General features: G+C 40.4%; 1 protein-coding gene across 1 annotated transcript in view; it reads right to left on the bottom strand.

The window, feature by feature from the left end:
- Positions 1–19,765, bottom strand: part of TRIP11 (thyroid hormone receptor interactor 11) — an 80,657-nt gene that overhangs the window by 33,168 nt on the left and 27,724 nt on the right. The window contains exons 10-11 of the mRNA XM_045013484.1: positions 13,875–14,081; positions 1,700–4,732 (exon numbers count right to left, since the gene is read on the bottom strand). Coding sequence (XP_044869419.1) covers positions 1,700–4,732; positions 13,875–14,081 — 3,240 coding nt within the window. The remainder of the gene's footprint in view (positions 1–1,699; positions 4,733–13,874; positions 14,082–19,765) is intronic.

Raw genomic sequence — 19,765 nt, 5'->3', positions numbered from 1 at the left:
AGGAGGACATACAATTAAAGAAAGGTTGGAAATGTATAAAAACTTTTTTTATTTGTTTAAAACACTAAACGAGTCTATTATAACTATTTATTAGGCATTTCTGCATAAACATGCAAGACACTGTATAAAAGGAGGTACAGTTTCTGTTCCAAAGAACTTGCACTCCAAAAAAAAAGATGAAATAGACAGACATGGATAGAAGACGAGAGTGCTTACTGGACAGAAGATCCTTTGAAGAAACGGTTGTCTATTTTGCAATGATTTTATTGGCATATTGTCTGATAGATTAAAAACTGTTTCTGAAGTCATGCACAAATATAATGTATTCACTAACAGCAGTAAAATAAATATCTAGCACCCCTCCATTTCAGACATGTAAACTTCGAAACTGCAATTCCCCTAAACAAATTTCTGAAGCTATACTTCCTGTTAAGATAGCTGTTTCTAAAGTAACTTGATTTGAATCTTCTTTGGGCATGTGGTTTATATTATTATTTATGTAATTTGTTTATGATAGCTATATAGAAATAAACACATTCCAAAAGGTATAAAGTCAGATGAGTAGAAATGAAATAAATAAACAAACAGTGGCTACTAATGTTTTTAGGCCCACTATGAACTTTCAGTAATAAAAATAAAATGATTATGTAAAAAATGGAATCTTCCATCTACACAGATCTGCTCTCTGCATGTATTCAAAATCATATCAGTTGACTTTAACAAAAACGCTAGAAACTTCTTCTTATTTAGTTACTACTCTTATTAGCTCTGCACAGCCAACATAGCTGAGAGAGAGCTATACTATCTGGTGCAACATCAAATAAGTTGTTTACTAAGTTCCAGTCAGTTATATTTGTGAAACCCCATTTAAAACATTTGGGCTGCACTGGTGACACCAAGAGGCCTAATTTAGTCTGCAAGACTTTTATTACTGAGGATTATGCAAGAGATGGAGAGAAACAAGTTTGACTCTCAAGCGCCTGGGCTGAGTTTGCAGGGCTGGCCATTAAAAAAAAAAATATTTTTATTTGTAACTTTATTCGATACAAGATCAAGAGTAAACATGAAACCCCACAATGACATTTTATAGTTTTTACATAACCAAACTGTATTTTAAATCACTGAAGTGCCTTATCATTGCAATTTCACAGTATTTAGTTAGAACAGTACGGAGTAAGAAATTTGGACTGGCAAGAGTACTTCACATGTGTCTGAAGATGTCATGGATAAAAAAAAACCCAAAACCAAAAAACACCCACACAATTCTAACTGCCATAAAGATTAAGTTATTTGAATTACATAAAAAGTACATTTTTAAAATCTACAAAGACATTCTTTTTCAGAGAAATTGTGCTCTAGATTCCACTTGGTAGATACAAAATGCTCTAAGTGATGCCAAAAATATCATCATAATTAAACTATGTCAGGTTACTTTGCAGTGGTTTATTTAAACATTAACAGTAATACTTATAACCTTTGAAGACAAATACAGGTTTCTAAGAGATCCTGAACAAAACACCCACTAAACTTTGAAATTCATTCACTTCTGCGAGGTTTCATATAGTAGATGAGAAGCTGCTTTTAGGCAAATACCTCCAGACTATATTTGTGAGAATTCAGTCATATGTATGATTTCAAGTTTGTATTTTATCACTTAAATATTTATAACTAATAGAACAAATAAAAATTCCTCACATACCTGTTCTTTTTCTTTCAATAGTTTTTCAAAGGCAAGAGCTTTTTCTTTCATTGAGTGGGATTCAAATTCTCTCTCTTTCAGCATCATTGAAAACTGCATGTTAGTCTCTTGTAATGCCCGGAATTCGGTTTCTTTCTCCCTGCACCTTGCTACTATTTTTTCATTTTCTTCTTTCAGCTTACAGATGTCCATTTCTAAAATTAGATTTCTTTCTTTAAGATTAGTGACAGCTTGTTTTAAAAGCTCATTTTCATTTTCTTTGTTACTAAGATTTTCACTTACAGAAAGTAACTGATCACTTTTAGATTTAATCAAGAGGTCTTTTTCCCTAAGTGACTTCTGGAAAACATCACATTTTCCCTTTATCTGCTTCATCTCTGGATCAGTGTCCTTTTGTCCCTTTCTTTCTAATTCTAATGTTATAGCCATGGAATCAGACAATCTTTGATTATTTTCCTTAAGAGTTCTGATAGTGTCATCTTTTTCTTGTAACATTTTTTTAAGCTGCTCCAATTCCTGTTGAAGGAGTTTGGATGCATCACTGACTATTTCAGGAGGAGTACTGCTTGGAATATCTGATGTTTGTGAAACAGAAGAAGCCATCAGCAGAGGTGGTGTTACCGTATCAAGTTTTCCCAGAAGAAGATCCTTGGTATTATGAAGCTGTCCTATACTATGCTGAACTTGTGCTAACTCCTGACTAAAACTTTTCATTTTTTTCTCATTCTGCTCATAACTCTGGATCAAGCCATTATAATCTATCTGTAATTTAGAATTGCTATCACTGTCAACTGAAATTTGTGCCTGAAGCTTGTGTAGCTCCTCTTGGAGATGAGCTGACTCATGCTGCATGTTCTGGACTGTAGTCATTACTTGTTGCTTCCACTCTTCCATCTTCTTTACTTGTTGCTTTAATTTATCACGCTCTTGTAAAAGCTCCTCAAACTGATTACTATTAACACCTCCTGATCCACTGTCAGTACCTATGTTGGATGTCTGTAGGACAGTCAATAAGGTTTGGCATTTTTGACTCAAGGCATCTATTTCAATATCTTTCTCTCGAATGATACGGGACAAATTCTGAACAGTCTCTCTAAACATATCTTGGCTGCTACTTTCAAACTTATTAGATAATTTTTGGTTCTCTTCTTGCAACTTCATCAGAGCTGCTTCCTTAGCTGCCACCATATCCATGATTTTATGATACTCTGTTTTTAACTGACTGTTTTCTCTAGTTTTTTCACTCAAAACTGCCAGCACTTGTTCTCTTTCCATGGCATAGGCTTGCAGTTGCTGTTGAAGGTACAGAACATCCTGTCTATATGATGAAGAGGAAATACTTGCATGGAGAGCTTGTATCTCTAAGTCTTTCTCTTGGATGATCTGAGTGAGTTTACCAACTTGATCTTTAGACAAGTGATCAATTTGTTGAGTTAAAAAGACATTCTTTTCATTCAGAAGCTTAATCTCCCTTTCTCTCTCTTTGATACCTTTCACTAGTCTTTCAATTTCAGACTTAGACAAGTCATGTTTTTCGTTACCATTTTCTCCATTAAGTGCCTGGGCTTTGGTTTCTTGAAAGAGATCAGAGGAGTCTGTCTGAAAGACGAGCCTCTCATTGTGCAACTGAGTTTTAATTTGTTCAATTGTTTTCTGCAAACTTTTAATTTCCTCATCTTTCTCCAAGAAAAGCTTTTCATGTGTGACATTCATTTGCTCATACTGAAATTTAGACTCGCCTATTTCCCTTTTATGCTCCTGCAAAGACTGTTGAAGTTGCACAGTTTTCTGACTCTGATCTTCAATTGTTTTTTTGTGAAGTTTTATTTCCTCCTCAAGATTATTCTTTATTACATGTAACTGTGCTATCTCAGTTTCAAGTTCAGTAATAATATCTAGTGTTTTAGGCTCAGCCACAGGTGGAGATCTGCTTTGCTGGTCCTTTAGTCTTTCAATCTCTTCTTTCAGATGATTGTTTTCTTCTTTCATGGCTGCAAGACTTTTGTCCTTTTCTTCTAAATTTTGCCTTAAAATCTCATGCTTTTTGGAATCCTTAACATATTCCTCAAGTTCCTGTTGCAACTCTAGAGCTCTATTTTTAAATTTTTCAACAAACATCTCCTTCTCTTTTATGAGTTCTGTCAACTGCTTTTGTCCTCCTAAGCTAGTTGTCAACATCTCTTTAGTTTCTTCATGGTCAGCTTCCATCTGCTCAATGTTTCTTTTGAGTTCTGCTATCTCAAAGTCCCTCTCTTGATTGCATTTCACCAGACGCTCATGTTCAAGCTGTAATGCATCGGTGTTCATGTTACGTGCATTTGACAGGTCCTCAATGGTTTGTTCATATTTTTGTGCTTGTTCCAACAGCCGCTTTTCGGTCTGGCTTAATTCAGTTTCCAACTGTCCTTTTTCCATTTTCAAAGCCTCTAATATGGTATCTTTTTCCAGGGAAATCTTATTTTTCTCAGCAAAGGCTTCATGCAACTGCTGTTTTAGTTCTTCACAGACAGCCAGCAGCTTTCCATTTTCTATTTTAAGATCACAAACTGATTTCTCCAAATTTTGATTTAGTTGTTTATTTTCTGAAATATCTTTATTTAGTTTTTCAATTTCTGCTTCTCTTTCTTTAAGTGAAAGATCTTGATAGTTACTGTTAGATTCTTGATTAATTATCTTTGTTAACTTGTTCTGGGAAACAGAAAGTTCCTCCTCTTTTTGTTTCAGATTTTGCTTCAATTCTGCAATTTCCTTTTTATTATTCAAGTTACAATTTTGGAATTTCTTTAGTTGTTCTTGTAAATCCTTAATGTTATGCTGAAGCTGCTGATTACTCATATGCAGATCATTAAGTGCAAATGTACAGTGGTTCATTTTTAATTTCTGGGTTTCTAATTCCTTACTCATTTCCATCTTCTCAGCTTCTACTTCAGACACTTTCCTTCTTTCAAAATCTATGTCAAGTTTCAGCTGGTTGATGGTACTATCAGCTTCTGTATGCTGTTTTGATAGCTGCTCTTTCAGGGTAATCATATGCTAAAATAAACAGAAACAAGCATTCATCAGGATAAAAACAGAGCCAGTAAAAACAGAGCTTTCATTCATCTTATCATCTGGATCACAAAAGAATGTAAAGGATTTTTTTAAAAGGAGTTGACTAAGCAGTTATTTTCAAATTATTAAAAATATATTCCATCAAACCTATAGAATCACTCTCCAAAAGAATAAGTCGAATGTAAAAGTCAAAAATTTCCAGGATTTCTCAGGATAATTAAATTGGCATACAGTAAAAATTCATTTTAGCTGTGTACTTCCATATATTTTGAGCTATTAGAGTTAGTATGCATTAAATCAAGTCACAAATAAGTAAACGTGATTAATGTTCATTCACATGAATACATAAATATGAATTAACATACAGTCTGTACCACCTGCAAAAAGTGTTTATATTTGAATTGCACAAAAAACTTGGTAAATTGGTACAGCATGCCTGCCTAATATAGACCATATCAGACTATTTGGGACTCAAACAGAGATTAATCATGTTATTAGAAATTATAAGAATATTTCTTCCTCCAGTCTTTATTAAAAAGCCTATGAAAAATATGGAACATTTTGAGACTATTTTAAACATGGTCAAAACACAATGACATTAGCACACAACAGCAAATTTATTGAATATTCACTTTTCAATAGACAGCTCTGTTCCAGTACATTTTTATGTTAAGAAACCCAATATTTAACAAAACGTACTGTCCTTTCATGGACTTGCTTGAGTGCCCCTAAGGGCTTGGCTACACTTACAAATTTGCAGCGCTGCAGCAGGGTGTGAAAACACACCCTCTCCAGCGCTGCAAATAGCGGCGCTGCAAAGCGCCAGTGTGGTCAAAGCCCCAGCGCTGGGAGCGCGGCTCCCAGCGCTGTCCGTTATTCCCCACAGGGAGGTGGAGTACGGACAGCGCTGGGAGAGCTCTCTCCCAGCGCTGGCGCTTTGACTACACTTAGCGCTTCAAAGCGCTGCCGCGGCAGCGCTTTGAAGTGTAAGTGTAGCCAAAGCCTAAGAGAAGTTAGTGCTTCCCAAGAGCGGACAGCCTAAGATTTTCAGATATACCGTAATAATTCTATCAAACCACTGGTGTTCAAGTGATGTACTGGAAGGAAATAGCATATTATATTTAAAAGAGAACCCATATTGGTCTACAAGATAGCTTAAGCCAGGAAGCCTTAACATCAAAGAAATCCCAGGTGCATATAAGATTTGGTTAAGACAAAGGAAAACTTTTTTCCCAACTAGGTCAAATGAACATTTGGAACTTTAAAATTCTTAACACAGTAGTAACAAAATACAATTGAAAATTTGACAGACAGCTCATTTATTATAGACAGCACAGACAGTGATGCATACAGTTAAGATGCCCAACATTTTCCATTATAAGACTTTGTTTTCAGTTAATTTTGCCAAACAAACCATTTGGGCTGAAATTTCTCATGCCAGGTGCCCAAGGCTGATGTTTTGGGGACAGTTTCAATTAAAATGCTTCAGCCATTTTTGAGAATGAGATTAGTGAAAAATACACCTTTTTGCCCATATTAAAAAAGTCTTTACAATAGTTTCAATGAGCATCTCTAGCACCTCCATACTTTGGAGCAGGGACTTGAAATTTTGTAGTGAGGGAATGGGATCAGGTGTGGGGGAGTCTCTCCCACTAATGCTAGTGATGTGCTTTTGCTGTCCCTGAGAAAATTCATCCAAATTTGGCAAAGTTCTAATCCTTTGAAAAAAAAAAAAAAAGTCTGTTTGCACATGCCCAGTAGAGAGACATTACAGTTTTGCAACTAAATTCTCTGAAGATTCCATTTGTACTGAGCATGCTCCACTTCTCACAGCTCTCATGTGCTGACTAGACTGCACATGATTCATGCCCACAGTGTGCTGGAGCATGCACCATCCTGTGGCTTCAGGGACTGAACAGGACCTTCACTGCAATTACTCCTCCTGGCTGCCAGGAGCTGCTGTAGTGACAAGGACAGGAATCGAGAGCAACTCCCAATGCTCTCTCTACTGGCATGCAGGCAAAATAGAGGAGAAAGAAGCTACCTGACTCAAATGAAGAATAAGGGTGAGGGTAAGGCAGGAATAGGAGCAGAAAGACAGGGGCAGAAGGGTCTATAACCACTGGGCATACTCCCCTATAGGACTGAGAATTGAAACCATTATTCTATAGTCTCAATATTCTTTTGCAGTTTAGCAAAAAGCTATGAAATCCACCTGACAGTGTGTCTTCACTCCTCGTCTAATGGCAGGTCCACATGGAAGGTGACAGTCTTCCATTGCTACCAGTTTCTCTGTTAGCTCATGTGGGAGAGGTCTATGTTATGAATCTAAAGATCCATGGCAGAGGTCTATGCTATGGATCTAAAGCTCCCAATCCTACAGATGACCCACATGTGGGGCCAACATGGTTCCATATAACTGAAAAAACAATTTTCTTCAAACCTCTTAAAAACATATGAAATTACATTAAACAAAATATATCTAGAATTTAAATTTAAATTAATTTAAAAATTAAGAGAACACTGAGGTTGCAAAGTAAAAAGCCTACAAAATGCTTGAATAAGGTTGCCCATTCAACCGCCTTGTGCGGATGTATTATTGGTCAAGCTTGACTGCATTTCTTTGTTTGGGTGTAATGCAATAACTTTTGACCATCTCATCCAATCAATTCCAAAAGTTAAGGGAATATTCGAAGCATTAATGGGCAGAACACTATATGCAATTTGGTGAAAAATATGAAAACCTTAAGGAGGAAATGGGGGACACATTAAGCCCCTGGCATCTGGTTAGCAGAGCTAACATCTCCAATCACCCTTGTAATTGTCTATAAATTGAAGAACTGATTTATCGCATTCATTAACATATTCCAGCATAACAAACCACCTCATTTGAGTTCTGCCAATCCTCCCAATGCTGCTGACACATTGAAAGGGAAAGAAACGGGGGAGGGGGAGAGAAGGAGACTAAGAACGGTGGTAGTGGGGAATGGAGATACACACAGAGGGAGAAGGAGAATGAGGGATCATGGTATTGGGGCATGAAGGAATAGAGGCAGGCACAAGCTCTGGCAGGAGAAAAAGGGGGACCTGGAAATGGGGGCACACAGAACCCCTGGCATGGAGAGGAGGGAGAAATGGGGGACACAGATCCCTGACCAAGGGGGTAAAGGGAAGACCCTCATTTGGGGCCACACACAGCCCTTGGCATTTGGGGAAATGGAGGGGTCACAAAGAACCCCTAATGAAGGTGGGAAATGGGGAACCTTGATACAGTTTGGAAGGAAGGTACGGGGGTGCACATAGCTTCCTGCATGGGAGGGAAACTGAGGGACCCTGGTATGGGGGAAGAGGTAAAGAGACAGCACACAGAGCCCCTGGAATGGGGAGTCACACACTTGGTGGAGGTGAGAATGGGGGGCAGAAAGCAAAGATTCTCTGGTATTGGGCTGTGTGTGTGCAGTGAGTCACTGAAGTAAAAGGGGGATAGAAGGGTGGCACACAAGAGGCTTGTTGGAGTGAATGCAAGGAGTCGCTGGTGTGTGCAATGATCACAGATAGGAGGAAGAATTTAATCAGAAAAATGTGAATGATAATTAGGAATCCTTTAAGAATACCTTACTAGATGCCCCAAAAGGCACAATCTCACAATCAAGGAAGAAGGCTGTGCTGGTAAAATAACCAACCTGGTTTAGAGGGAAGGAGAGTGAAGGCAGCTGTAAAAATGTGTGACAAATGGAAGAAAGGGGAAGTTGATATAGTGAATATAAATCAGAAGTTAGGAATTGTATAAAATTGATAAGGGAAGCCCAGGGACAAAAGGAGAAATCTATGGCTGGGAGAATTAAGGATAATAATATGGAGTATTTAAAATATATTAGGAACAAAAAGAATCCTGACAATGGTATTGGCCCATTACTAGATGGAAATGGTAAAATTATCAATAATAATGCAGAAAAGGCAGAAGTGTTCAATAAATATTACTGTTCTGTATTTGGGGGAAAAAAAACAGATGATATAGTCTCATCATATGGTGATAACACACTTTCCACTGCACTCACATCTCTGGAGGACGTTAAACAGTAGCTACTAAAGTTAGACATTACCTTGTACTCGAGGTATAAAAGAATTGGCTGCTGAGCTTGCTGGATGATTAATGTTGATCTTCAATTAGTCTTGGAATACTGGGGAAGTTCAGAAGACTGGAAGAAAGCTCATTTGCCAATTTTTAAAAAGGTTAAATGAGATAACTCAGTTAATTATAGGCCTGTCAGCCTGACATCAATTCTGGGAAGATAATGGAATGGCTCATTTGGGATGCAATTAATAAAGAACTAAAGAAGGGTAATGTAATTAAGGCAAATCAAGATGGGTTTACAGAAAACAGATCCTGTCAAACAAACTTGATATCTGTTGTTGATAAAATTGTTATGGGGTAATCCCCGGAGAATCCGTTCAGGCCTTAAGTAAAACCCAAACCACTTCATGTCTCCTTTACCACCACCATGTTTTATTTTGTTGTGCCAGCAGGTCTCTACCTGTAGTACTATTTATTTATATTTACAAGCCCTAGCCAGCACTTGCTTCTGGAGAAGGGAACAGAGCTGGCAGCAGTCAGCCCTGCCCATCTCTGCTTTCCTTCTGGTTCTCAGCTCCCCCTTCCACAGCTTCCTTCCTCTCAAATTATAGACTCCCAGATACTGGGGTTGTTTCCCCCTCTAATTAGCCCTTCAGATGTAGCTCTACTCAGCTGACTGACCCTTCACAATTAATCTATATTGGTGGGGATTTGAGAGACAGGATGCTGAGTCAGCTCCTGATTCAGCACACCCTGTAACAGAGATTACAAATTTGTTTGATAAACATAATAGTGCTGATGTAATATACTTAGACTTCTGTCAGGCATTTGATTTGGCACCGCACAACATTCTGATTAAAAAACTAGAACAATATAAAATTAACATGGCACCCATTAAATGATTTTAAAACTTCTAACTGATGGGGCTCAAAAATGTAACTGTAAACAGGGAATTGTCATCAAAGAGGTCTGGTTCTCAGTGACGTCCCTCTGGGATTGTTATCTTCGCCCTATGCTATTTAACATGTTTATCAAATAACCTGGAAGAAAACATAAAATCATCACTGATAAAGTTTGCAGATGACACAAAAATTGGAGAAGTGGTAAATAATGAAGATGACAGGTCTCTGATTCAGAAAGATCTGGATCACTTGGTAAACTGGGTGCAAGCAAACTGTGCGTTTTAATAACTTAAATGCAAATGTATACACCTAGGAATAAAGAATATAGGCCATTTTTACATCCACCGCTTCTCCCTTATCCACAAGACTCATTATCCTATCAAAGAAAGCTATCAGATTAGTTTGACATGATTTGTTCTTTACAAATCCATGCTGGCTATTCCCTATCACCTTACCACCTTCCAAGTGTTTGCAGATGATTTCCTTAATTACTTGCTCCATTATCTTCCCTGGCACGGAAGTTAAACTAACTGGTCTGTAGTTTCCTGGGTTGTTTTTATTTCTCTTTTTGTAGATGGGCACTATGTTTGCCCTTTTCCAGTCTTCTGGAATCTCTCCTGTCTCCCATGATTTTCCAAAGATAATAGCTAGAGGCTCAGATACCTCCTCTGTTAGCTCCTTGAGTATTCTAGGATGCATTTCATCAGGCCCTGGTGACTTGCAGGCATCTAACTTTTCTAAGAGATTTTTAACTTGTTCTTTTTTTATTTTCTCTTCTAAACCTACCCCCTTCCCATTAGCATTCACTATGTTAGGCATTCCTTCAGACTTCTCGGTGAAGACCGAACCAAAGAAGTCATTAAGCATCTGCCATTTCCAAGTTTCCTATTACTGTTTCTCCCTCCTCACTGAGCAGTGGGCCTACCCTGTCTTTGGCCTTCCTCTTGCTTCTAATGTATTGATAAAAAGTCTTCTTGTTTCCCTTTATTCCCGTAGCTAGTTTGAGCTCATTTTGTGCCTTTGCCTTTCTAATCTTGCCCCTGCATTCCTGTGTTGTTTGCCTATATTCATCCTTTGTAATTTGTCCTAGTTTCCATTTTTTATATGACTCCTTTTTATTTTTTAGATCATGCAAGAACTCGTGGTTAAGCAAGGTGGTCTTTTGCCACATTTTCTATCTTTCCTACCCAGCGGAATAGCTTGCTTTTGGGCCCTTAATAGTGTCCCTTTGAAAAACTGCCAACTCTCTTCAGTCGTTTTTCCCCTCAGTAGTTAGTAGAGAAGTCATTTTATCAGTATATTTGGCTCTAGCACATCTGCTGCTGGAATACTGTGCCCAGTTCTGGTGCCCTCATTTCAAGAAGGATGTGGATAAACTGGAGAGGGTTCAGAGAAGAGCCAAGAGAATGAGTAAAGGATTAGAAAACATGCCTTATTGTGAGTTTAACAAAGAAAGGGTAAGGGGTGACTTGATTACAGTCTATAAGTACATACATGCGGAACAAATATTAAATAATGGGCTCTTCAATCTAGCAGAGAAAGGTATACCACGATCTAAGGGCTGGAAGATGAAGATAGACAAATTCAAAGTGGAAATAAGGCATACATTTTTCAGTGAGCGTTATTAACCACTGAAACAATTTACAACGGGGTGTGGTGTATTCTCCAACACTGATGATTTTTAAATCAAGATTGGATGTTTATCTAAAAGATATGCTCTAGGAATTATTTGGGGACATTCTATGGCCTGTGTTATACAGGAGGTCAGACAAGATTATCATAATGGGGGGGGAAGAGATAGCTCAGTGGTTTGAGCATTGGCCTGCTAAACCCAGGGTTGTGAGTTCAATCCTTGAGGGGGCCACTTAGGAATCTGGGGCAAAAAAAAAAATTGGCCCTGCTAGTGTAGGCAGGGGGCTGGACTCGATGACCTTTCGAGGTCCCTTCCAGTTCTAGGAGATTGGTATATCTCCAATTATTACTATTACAAGATTATCATAATGGTCCCTGTTGGCCTTAGGATTTGAATCTATAGGGAACAAATCTGCATTGGATAGAACGCTTTTTTTGGGGGGGGAGGTCCATAGGGATAACAGAATGATTTAATAGGGGTTTTTAATTTCTGAACACTATAATTCTTTCCCCAGACGTTACAGAATTCTCTTCTCTCTTCTTCAATTTTGCAGATCAGAACACCCTGCAAATAAAACCAGTGAGCTGATATAACTGTGTGGCTTTTTCATACCAATTCAGTTTTTTCTATTCTGAGTTTATATTAGCATATGCTCAATAAGGCAGATAGACTCAAGTTTATGGGAAGTTTTGTCCTGAAAGATAAAATTATTTTGACTCACACGGCACATTTGTTTCATATGCTGTCATACTATTTTGTAATGTTATTGTAAGAGCCCTGCCAAATTCATGGCCATGTTCTCAGTGGTAGAAGATGACAGAACAAGGAGTAATGGTCTCAAGTTGCAGAGGGGGAGGTTTAGGTTGGATATTAGGAAAAACTTTTTCACTAGTAGGGTGGTGAAGAACTGGAATGGGTTACCTAGGGAGGTAGTGGAATCTCCTTCCTTAGAGGTTTTTAAGGTCAGGCTTGACAAAGCCCTGGCTGGGATGATTTAGTTGGGTTTGGTCCTGCTTTGAGCAGGGGGTTGGACTAGATGACCTCCTGAGGTCCCTTCCAACCCTGAGATTCTATGATTCTATGATTCTATGAAAAATGCATCATGGACCATTAAATCTGGTCTCCCCCCCGTGAAGTCTGGTCTTGTGTGTGCTTTTTTATATAGATTTCACAGGGGAAACCAGCATTTCTCAAATTGGGGGTCCTGACTCAAAAGAGTTGCAGAGGGGTCACAAGGTTAATTTAGGGGAATCACAGTATTACCACCCTACTTCTTCACTGCCTTCAGACCTGGGCAGCCGGAGATTGGCAGCTGTTGACTGGGCACCCAGTTCTGAAGGCAGCGCTATGGCAGCAGCTACGCAGAAGTAAGGGTGACAATACCATACCACCCTTACTTCTGCAGTGCTGAATCCAAAGCTGGGTGGCCAGAGAGTGGTGGCTGCTGACTGAGGGCCCTGCTCTGAAGGCAGCAGTGCAGAAGTAAAGGTGGTAATACCATACCATGCCATCCTTACCTCTGTGCTGCTGCTGGCAGCAGCTGTGCCTTCAGAGCTGGGCTCCCAGCCAGCAGCTGCCGCTCTCCAGCTGCCCAGGTCTGAAGGCAGCGCTGACGTCAGCAGCAGTGCAGAAGTAAGGGCTGCAGTACCGCAACTCCCCTACAATCACCTTGTGACCTCCCCGCCACCACTTCTTTTTGGGTCAGGATCCCTACAATTACAACACTGTGAAATTTAAGATTTAAATAGCTGAAATTTACAATTTTTAAAATCCTATGACCATGAAATTGACCAAAATGGACTTTGAATTTGGTAAGGCCCTAGTTATTGTGGTATTGGCCATTTTCTTTCTGAAAAGTCAAGTAGTTAATGTGAAACAGATTTATTTCAAATACATTTTTAAAATCTGAATATCAGTTTAAAATAGTGACAAATATAAAACTATTAATATTTGATTAAAAATAATCTGTGATCACTAAGTTTCACATACTTTGTTCAAAATCTGATGATTTAAAAAAAGTTTAAGATGTTATGCTACTATAAACTACTAACATTTAAAACTGATAAAAGGAAATACTTTTTACATAACACACTGTTAACGTATGAATTCATTGTCACAAGTTATTATGGAGGTCAAGATTTTATTAGAATTAAAAAACTCTAAACATATCCTTGGTATTGCAACATTCCTCAAAAGGGAAATAAACCCTCATGCTAGAGGGCACATGATAACCACTACCTGACAGAAATTAGTAAGAAATTTCCATTGTGGGTAGCAGGTATGTTATTCTATAATTGTCCATTACAGGAATTTTTTTGCATTTCCTTGAAGAATCTGGTATCAGCCACTGTCAGGACGGATGCTGGACTAAATAAACCACTGGTCTTATCTAGTATGGCAAGAATAGACTATTGGGAACCTAATAGGCCCTGATATCTGTGAGCAAAGATTAACATCATACACTGAATGTCTAAAAAGTAAATATGTCCATTAATTCTCGGCAATATTTGTTACCTGCACAGTTTCTTGATTCTGCTTGTCCAATTCTTCTAATTCTGCTGTTAGTGTTGCTCTGTCTGTAATACTTTCTTTGAGTTCATGCTCCTTCCTTTCCAACTCTTGCCTTAATTGATTTAATTCCAAATTCGTGTCTTCAATAGATGCAGATGTAACATCCTCATCTTTATGTTGTAAACTTGCTAGTTTCTTCTGAAGTTCTTCCTTATATTGGACATAAATTGGATTTTATACTATTATTCAAGTTTTTAAACACTGGTTTGAAAACAGACTTTATATTTAGTCAACCAGAGCATTTTAAGTTTGAAAAAAAAAAAGCAAGTCTTTTGGACACTAGAACAAGTTTACTTGAGTTTTATCCCAACTAAGCATTATTCAGTGTGAGGAAGGTGTCTCATTAACATTAATAAATATACATAAATTAGAAGCATTTTCATCACAAGGATCCCAGTGCAACTTATAACTGCACAAAGAAAAACCACATCATCCACAAGAGAAATCTGTCCTCAGCTGGTGTAAACTGTCATAGCTGCATAATGGATGTGGCTCTTGGAGCACAGCATGATGCATAATGGAAGAGGGAAGGGAGGGTTTTGACCAAGGGTATCCGAGTAAACCTCTGATGAAAAATACAATGGGACTTTTAGTGTCCATGCAGAGTAGAGGGGACCTCAGTTTGAAAGTGCTTCCAAACACATAGTAAACTACATGGAACTCTGATTACCATAGAATAACGAGTCAACCCTGCCAAAACTTAGAGGTTACTCACCATGTGCAGTAACATATTCATTGAGACGTTTGTTCCTATGGGTGCTCCACTGTAGGCAGTGTAGCAGCACCCCTTGCACCTGGGCCACACCGGCGCTTCTCCTTGTCTCACACCATGGGGGGGGGCATCTATATATAGTGCTGTGCGATCCAACCATCCTCAGTTTCTTCTCTACTGCAGGGTTTATCTTTGAGTTCTAAAGCAGAGGGGAGGAGGGCGGGTAGTGGAGCAGCCATAGGGGGACACATCTTGAAGAACCTCAGTTACTGCACATAGTGAGCAACCTTCTCTTCTTCCAGTAGTGTCCCTCTGGAGTGCTTCACTGTAGATGACTGTAGAGCAGTGCCCATAGATGTAAAGGCTGGGGCTTTGGAGTGGTGTCCAATAAGGAGGAGAGGACAGTGTGTCCTAGTAAGGGATCTGATACTGCAACATGGATAGTGCATAGTGTTGGCCAAAAGTGTCCACAGATGCCCAGGTGGCCCTTTGCAAATGTCAGTGATCGGCACATTGTTGAGAAAGGCAATCAATGTGGAAAGAGCACGAGTGGAATGCGCTCAAGTTCCAGGTGGAGTTGTGCAGTTGATAAGAAAGGCATATGCACTGAGAGATCCATTTGGAAAGACACTGTTTGGATGCAGCCACTTCCTTTGATCATTTGGTGGTTGAGAGGAATAAGCACAACAATTGTCTGAAAGATTTAGTTCTATCAAGGTAAAGGCTAATGCTCACCTAATGTCCAAGGTGTGTAGCATTGCTTCATATTGGTTGGTATGCATTTCAGGAAAAAGCAGGGAAGGTGGATAAGTTGGTTCAAATGGAAGAACAGCACCATGGCTAGGAATTTTGGATGCGTGCATAATGTGACCTTGCCCTTATGAAAAACTATTTGGGGGGTATGCCATGAGAGCCCCTATTTCTTCTCTGTCAGGCAGACATGATGGCTACAAGAAATTCTGTTTTCATTGAAAGATGAATGTAAGAGCATGTTGTTATGGGTTCAAATGGTGGTCTGGTGAGACAGTTCAAGATGAGGTTGTGATGTCGTATGTGAAGGTAAAGGTTGTAAAGGCCTTTAAGGAATCTCTTCATGAGCGGGGTATGTGAATATGGAAAAGCCATCTATCTTGGGGTGGGGAATGCTGTGATGGCAGCCAAGTGCACACGAACAGAGCTTGTAGAGAAGCCCAATCTTTTAAGATCTAATATATAATCTAGAATGAATGGTAATGGGGCATTTATCACAGACATGACTGGCTGTGCACCAGGATTGGAATTTTTCCCATTTTTGGAGGCAAGTACAGTGAGTCGTCTCACTTATTTAAGAGAACCTCTTTAATTGTCTCTGAACAGGACATCCCCAAATCCCAAAACCATGAAGGAGACATAGATTGGGTTGGAGGACTTGGCCCGCATCCTGCAAGAGGAGGTGTGGAATCAATTGCAGGGTGATCCAAGCACACAATGTCATGCATAGGATGTAAGGATACCAAATTTGTCGTGGCCATGTTGGGAATATGAGGATGACTCAGGCTCATTACACCTGTATTTTGTTCAGTACCTTGAACAAGAGGGGAAAAGGTGGAAAGGCAGGGTAGTGGATCATCCCATGTAATAAGGAAGGTGCTTCCTAGAGACCAGTGGCCTAGAGCTGCTTGTGAGCAGAATCGAGGGAATTTAGCATTCTTGGTGAGGCAAAGAGATCTATGTGGGGAAATCCCCAGTGGCTGAATATGCACTGAAGGACTCTTGTATCTAGTTCCCACTCATGGTCTTGTAAGAACTGGCTGCTCAGTGAGTCTACCATGGTGTTCTGCTTTCCAGGAAGGTATGCAGCTGAAATGTTGATTTACTGTTGGATACACCAGTTCCACAATTTCAGTGCTTTCAAGAATAGGGAGTGGGACCTTACTCTGCCTTGTCTTTTGATGTAGAACATGCAGGCAATATTATCTGTCATTACTTTTATGGCATGATGTCTGATCAGTGGTAGGAAACGTTGGCACGCATTGTTAACCGCTCAGAGTTCTAGAAAATTGATGTGCATGGAGAATTCTGCAGAAGACCACCTTCCCTGTGGGTCTGAAGGTGTGCTCCCCAACCAGTTAGGGAGGCGTTGGTTGTTAGAATCAGGGACAGTGTTGGTTGGAGAAAAGGGACCCCCATACAAACATTTTGGTGTTGAGTCCACCAGACATGAATAGGAGTTTGTGTAGACTTGTGTCTGTGAGGTACATACACTGTGTGTAGCCACACATGGAGACGTGCAACCTGGCGTGTTTTACCACGAATGTGGCCGCTGCCATATGGCCAAGCAGCTGGAGGCACTTCCTGGCGGAGAGCTGCGGGCTGGTTCTCACAGTGGATATGAGGTCGACTATTATAGAAAATCTGTGAGCTGGAAGGAAGGCTCTGGCCTGTATTGCATCCAGGTGTGGCCCAATAAACTCAAGATGTTGCACAAGTGACAGTGTCCATTTTTGGATGTTTATTTGAAGGCCAAGGTTCAAGAAAAGCTCCATCTTTCATATGGTGTGAATTGTTTCAGGTTCAGATGGAGCTTTGAGGAGAAAGTTGTCTAAGTATGGGACTATGACAATGCCTTATTTGCACAGGTATGCTGCCACTACCACAAAAATTGTGGAGAATACTTGGGGGTGAGGGGCTGTAAAGAGTCCAAAAGGTAGTACCTTGTATTGGTAATGATTGGTTCCCAGGATGAATCTGAGGAATCAGATGTGAGCAGGGTGTATGGTGATGTGAAGATGCGTGTCTTGGAAGTTGAGGGCTGAAAACCAGTACCCATACTCCAATGCTGGGATAATGGTTGATAGTATAACCAGACTGAAGTGTTGCAGTTAAATTAACTTGTTGAGGTTTCGTAAGTTTAGGATCTGTCTCCAGACACCGGATTTCTTTTGGATCAGAAAATAGTGGGAATAAAAACCTTTCCCTCTGTGTTGGGATGGGACCGGTTCTATAGCCCCCAGTCTCAGAAGGTTATTTCCTTCTTCTCATAGAAGGTGTTTGTGATAAGGGTGTTTGAAGAGGGACAGGAAGGAGGGAAGGGATAGGAATGGAATGGAGTACCCTTTGTTGATTATTTCCAGAATCTATGTATCCAAAGTGATTTGTCACCATGACAGATAAAAAGGGGCTAAACGGTCGTCAAACTGGTGGGTTGTTAAAGATGGTTGCAGCAACTTTAACGGGAGGCGGCTTTCTTGGGCCTCGACCAAACCTTCAAAATTATATTTTAGATGAAGGTGCATAAGAGGTAGCTTCATGAGACGGTATTTGTCTGCACTTCGGAAGGGGTATCTGTCGCCTTTGTTGCGTGTCATACTGACAGCGAGGAGTGAAACATGGAACTCAGGATCTCAGCTGGTATTTCCCCTGATGTGTCTTCAGCGCTGGTTTATATATGCCGAGAGAGCGGAGAATCACTCAAGAGTCCTTTAGAGTATGTAGGGACTCATCCATGTGCTCGGCAAATAGTTTGGAACCTTCAAAGGTAGATCCTTGACTACGGACTGTGCACCTCTTTAGGGAATCCAGAGAGGTGAAGGCATGTCACTTGTCTCGTTAACACAGCTGTTGCGATGGAGTGAGCAGCCATGACTGCAGAATCCAGGAAAGCTTGTAGTACCGTGCAGGCAAGGTGGTGTCCTTCAGACACGAGTGTCTGGAATTGCTCCTTATTGTCTGGCAGATGTTGAAGAATTCCTGTATTTTAGAATAGTTCATATAATTGTATTTGGCCATAAGAGCCTTGTAATTAGTGAGATGACACTGGAGTGTCACAGAAGAATATGCTTTGAGACCAAACAAGTCTAGTTTCATCCAGTCCCTCTTGTAGGAGTTTGCCCTGGGGTGGTGTTAGCATCCCTTCTTATGTACCGTATTGACGACCAGGGAGTTTGGAGTAGGATGGGGAAAAAATTCCAAGTCCTTAGTGGGGACATAATATTTTGTGTCTTCTTGCTTGTAGGTTAGCAGGATGGACGTTGGGGTCTGCCAGAGCACATTGACAGAGTCTAATAGGGCTTCATGAATAGGGAGGGCTATCGTCACCGATGTGGAGGCATGTAGGATATCAAACAGCTTGTGTTGTTGCTCTTGGGACTTCCTCCAGCAAGATCTGGAGAGATTCAGCGATTCTGCAGAATAGTTCTTGAAAGTGTCTGAAATAGTCTGCCGACGTAGGAGGTGGTGGCATGATCGCCTCATCAGGGGAAGAGGAGGAGAAGTGGAGTGGTGGTGTAACCTCTTCCTCTGTGTCTTCCTGCTGTTCCTCCATCATTACTGGGTTGACATCAGATGGTCAAGAAACAGATGAGGATGGCGATCATTCGTGTTTCTGGATCTGCTCTATGGGTGGTTTGGAAAACTGTGCCATACAGATAGCCCATGGGGCCCAGTAGGGCCAATCTGGAGAGATTGGCATGTGGGGTTGCATCCATGGGGGTCCATACCAGGCCCTCGGTTTGGTTCTGGATAACGCAGACGAGCAGAGGATTGTCTGTGTTCCAGATATGCAGGTGGAATGGAGTACTCGTCATCCTCTTCCTCTTTGTCGTTGCTGGGAAAGGGTGGTGCAGTTCTCAGTGGTGAAGGGGGTAGGGTTCTGATTCCGGGAAGAGGATGAACTATAAGGAGCTTGCAATGGAGGAGCGGAGACTCCAGTGTATCACAGATGACCAGGTCCCTTGGATATCTGAACTGCTGTAGCACAGGCAGGAGCATCATCAGCACCAGTGGTTTAGAAATTGAAGGAACTATCAATGCCGAGGGTGGAGTGCATTCCCTCGAGCAGCCAGTAAACGGTTTAGATGTCTTACTTGATCCCGAGAGCTTGCTCAGTGCTGAGAATTTGGTCGATGCCGACACTGTTGTCAGTGCTGACGCACCCAAGGTTGTCTTGGATGAGGCACTCAGTACCGTTTCGGAAGCTCTTGCACTGTGTTTCTCGGTCCTGAGAGACAGTGTATCCGCCTCTGGTCCTGTCCATTTAGGGCCCTTGGACTTTCGTTTAGCTCCAGTATCAGAGGTACTCAGATGGTCATGGGAGCTAAGTCTCACTCCTGATGATGTTGAGGCTAGTGACCTTGCAGGGGAT

This window comes from Mauremys mutica, chromosome 4 (assembly GCF_020497125.1).
Source record: "Mauremys mutica isolate MM-2020 ecotype Southern chromosome 4, ASM2049712v1, whole genome shotgun sequence".
NCBI lineage: Eukaryota > Metazoa > Chordata > Testudines > Geoemydidae > Mauremys > Mauremys mutica.
Note: the sequence above shows the minus strand (reverse complement) of the source record. Positions and strands in the feature narration are given on the sequence as shown.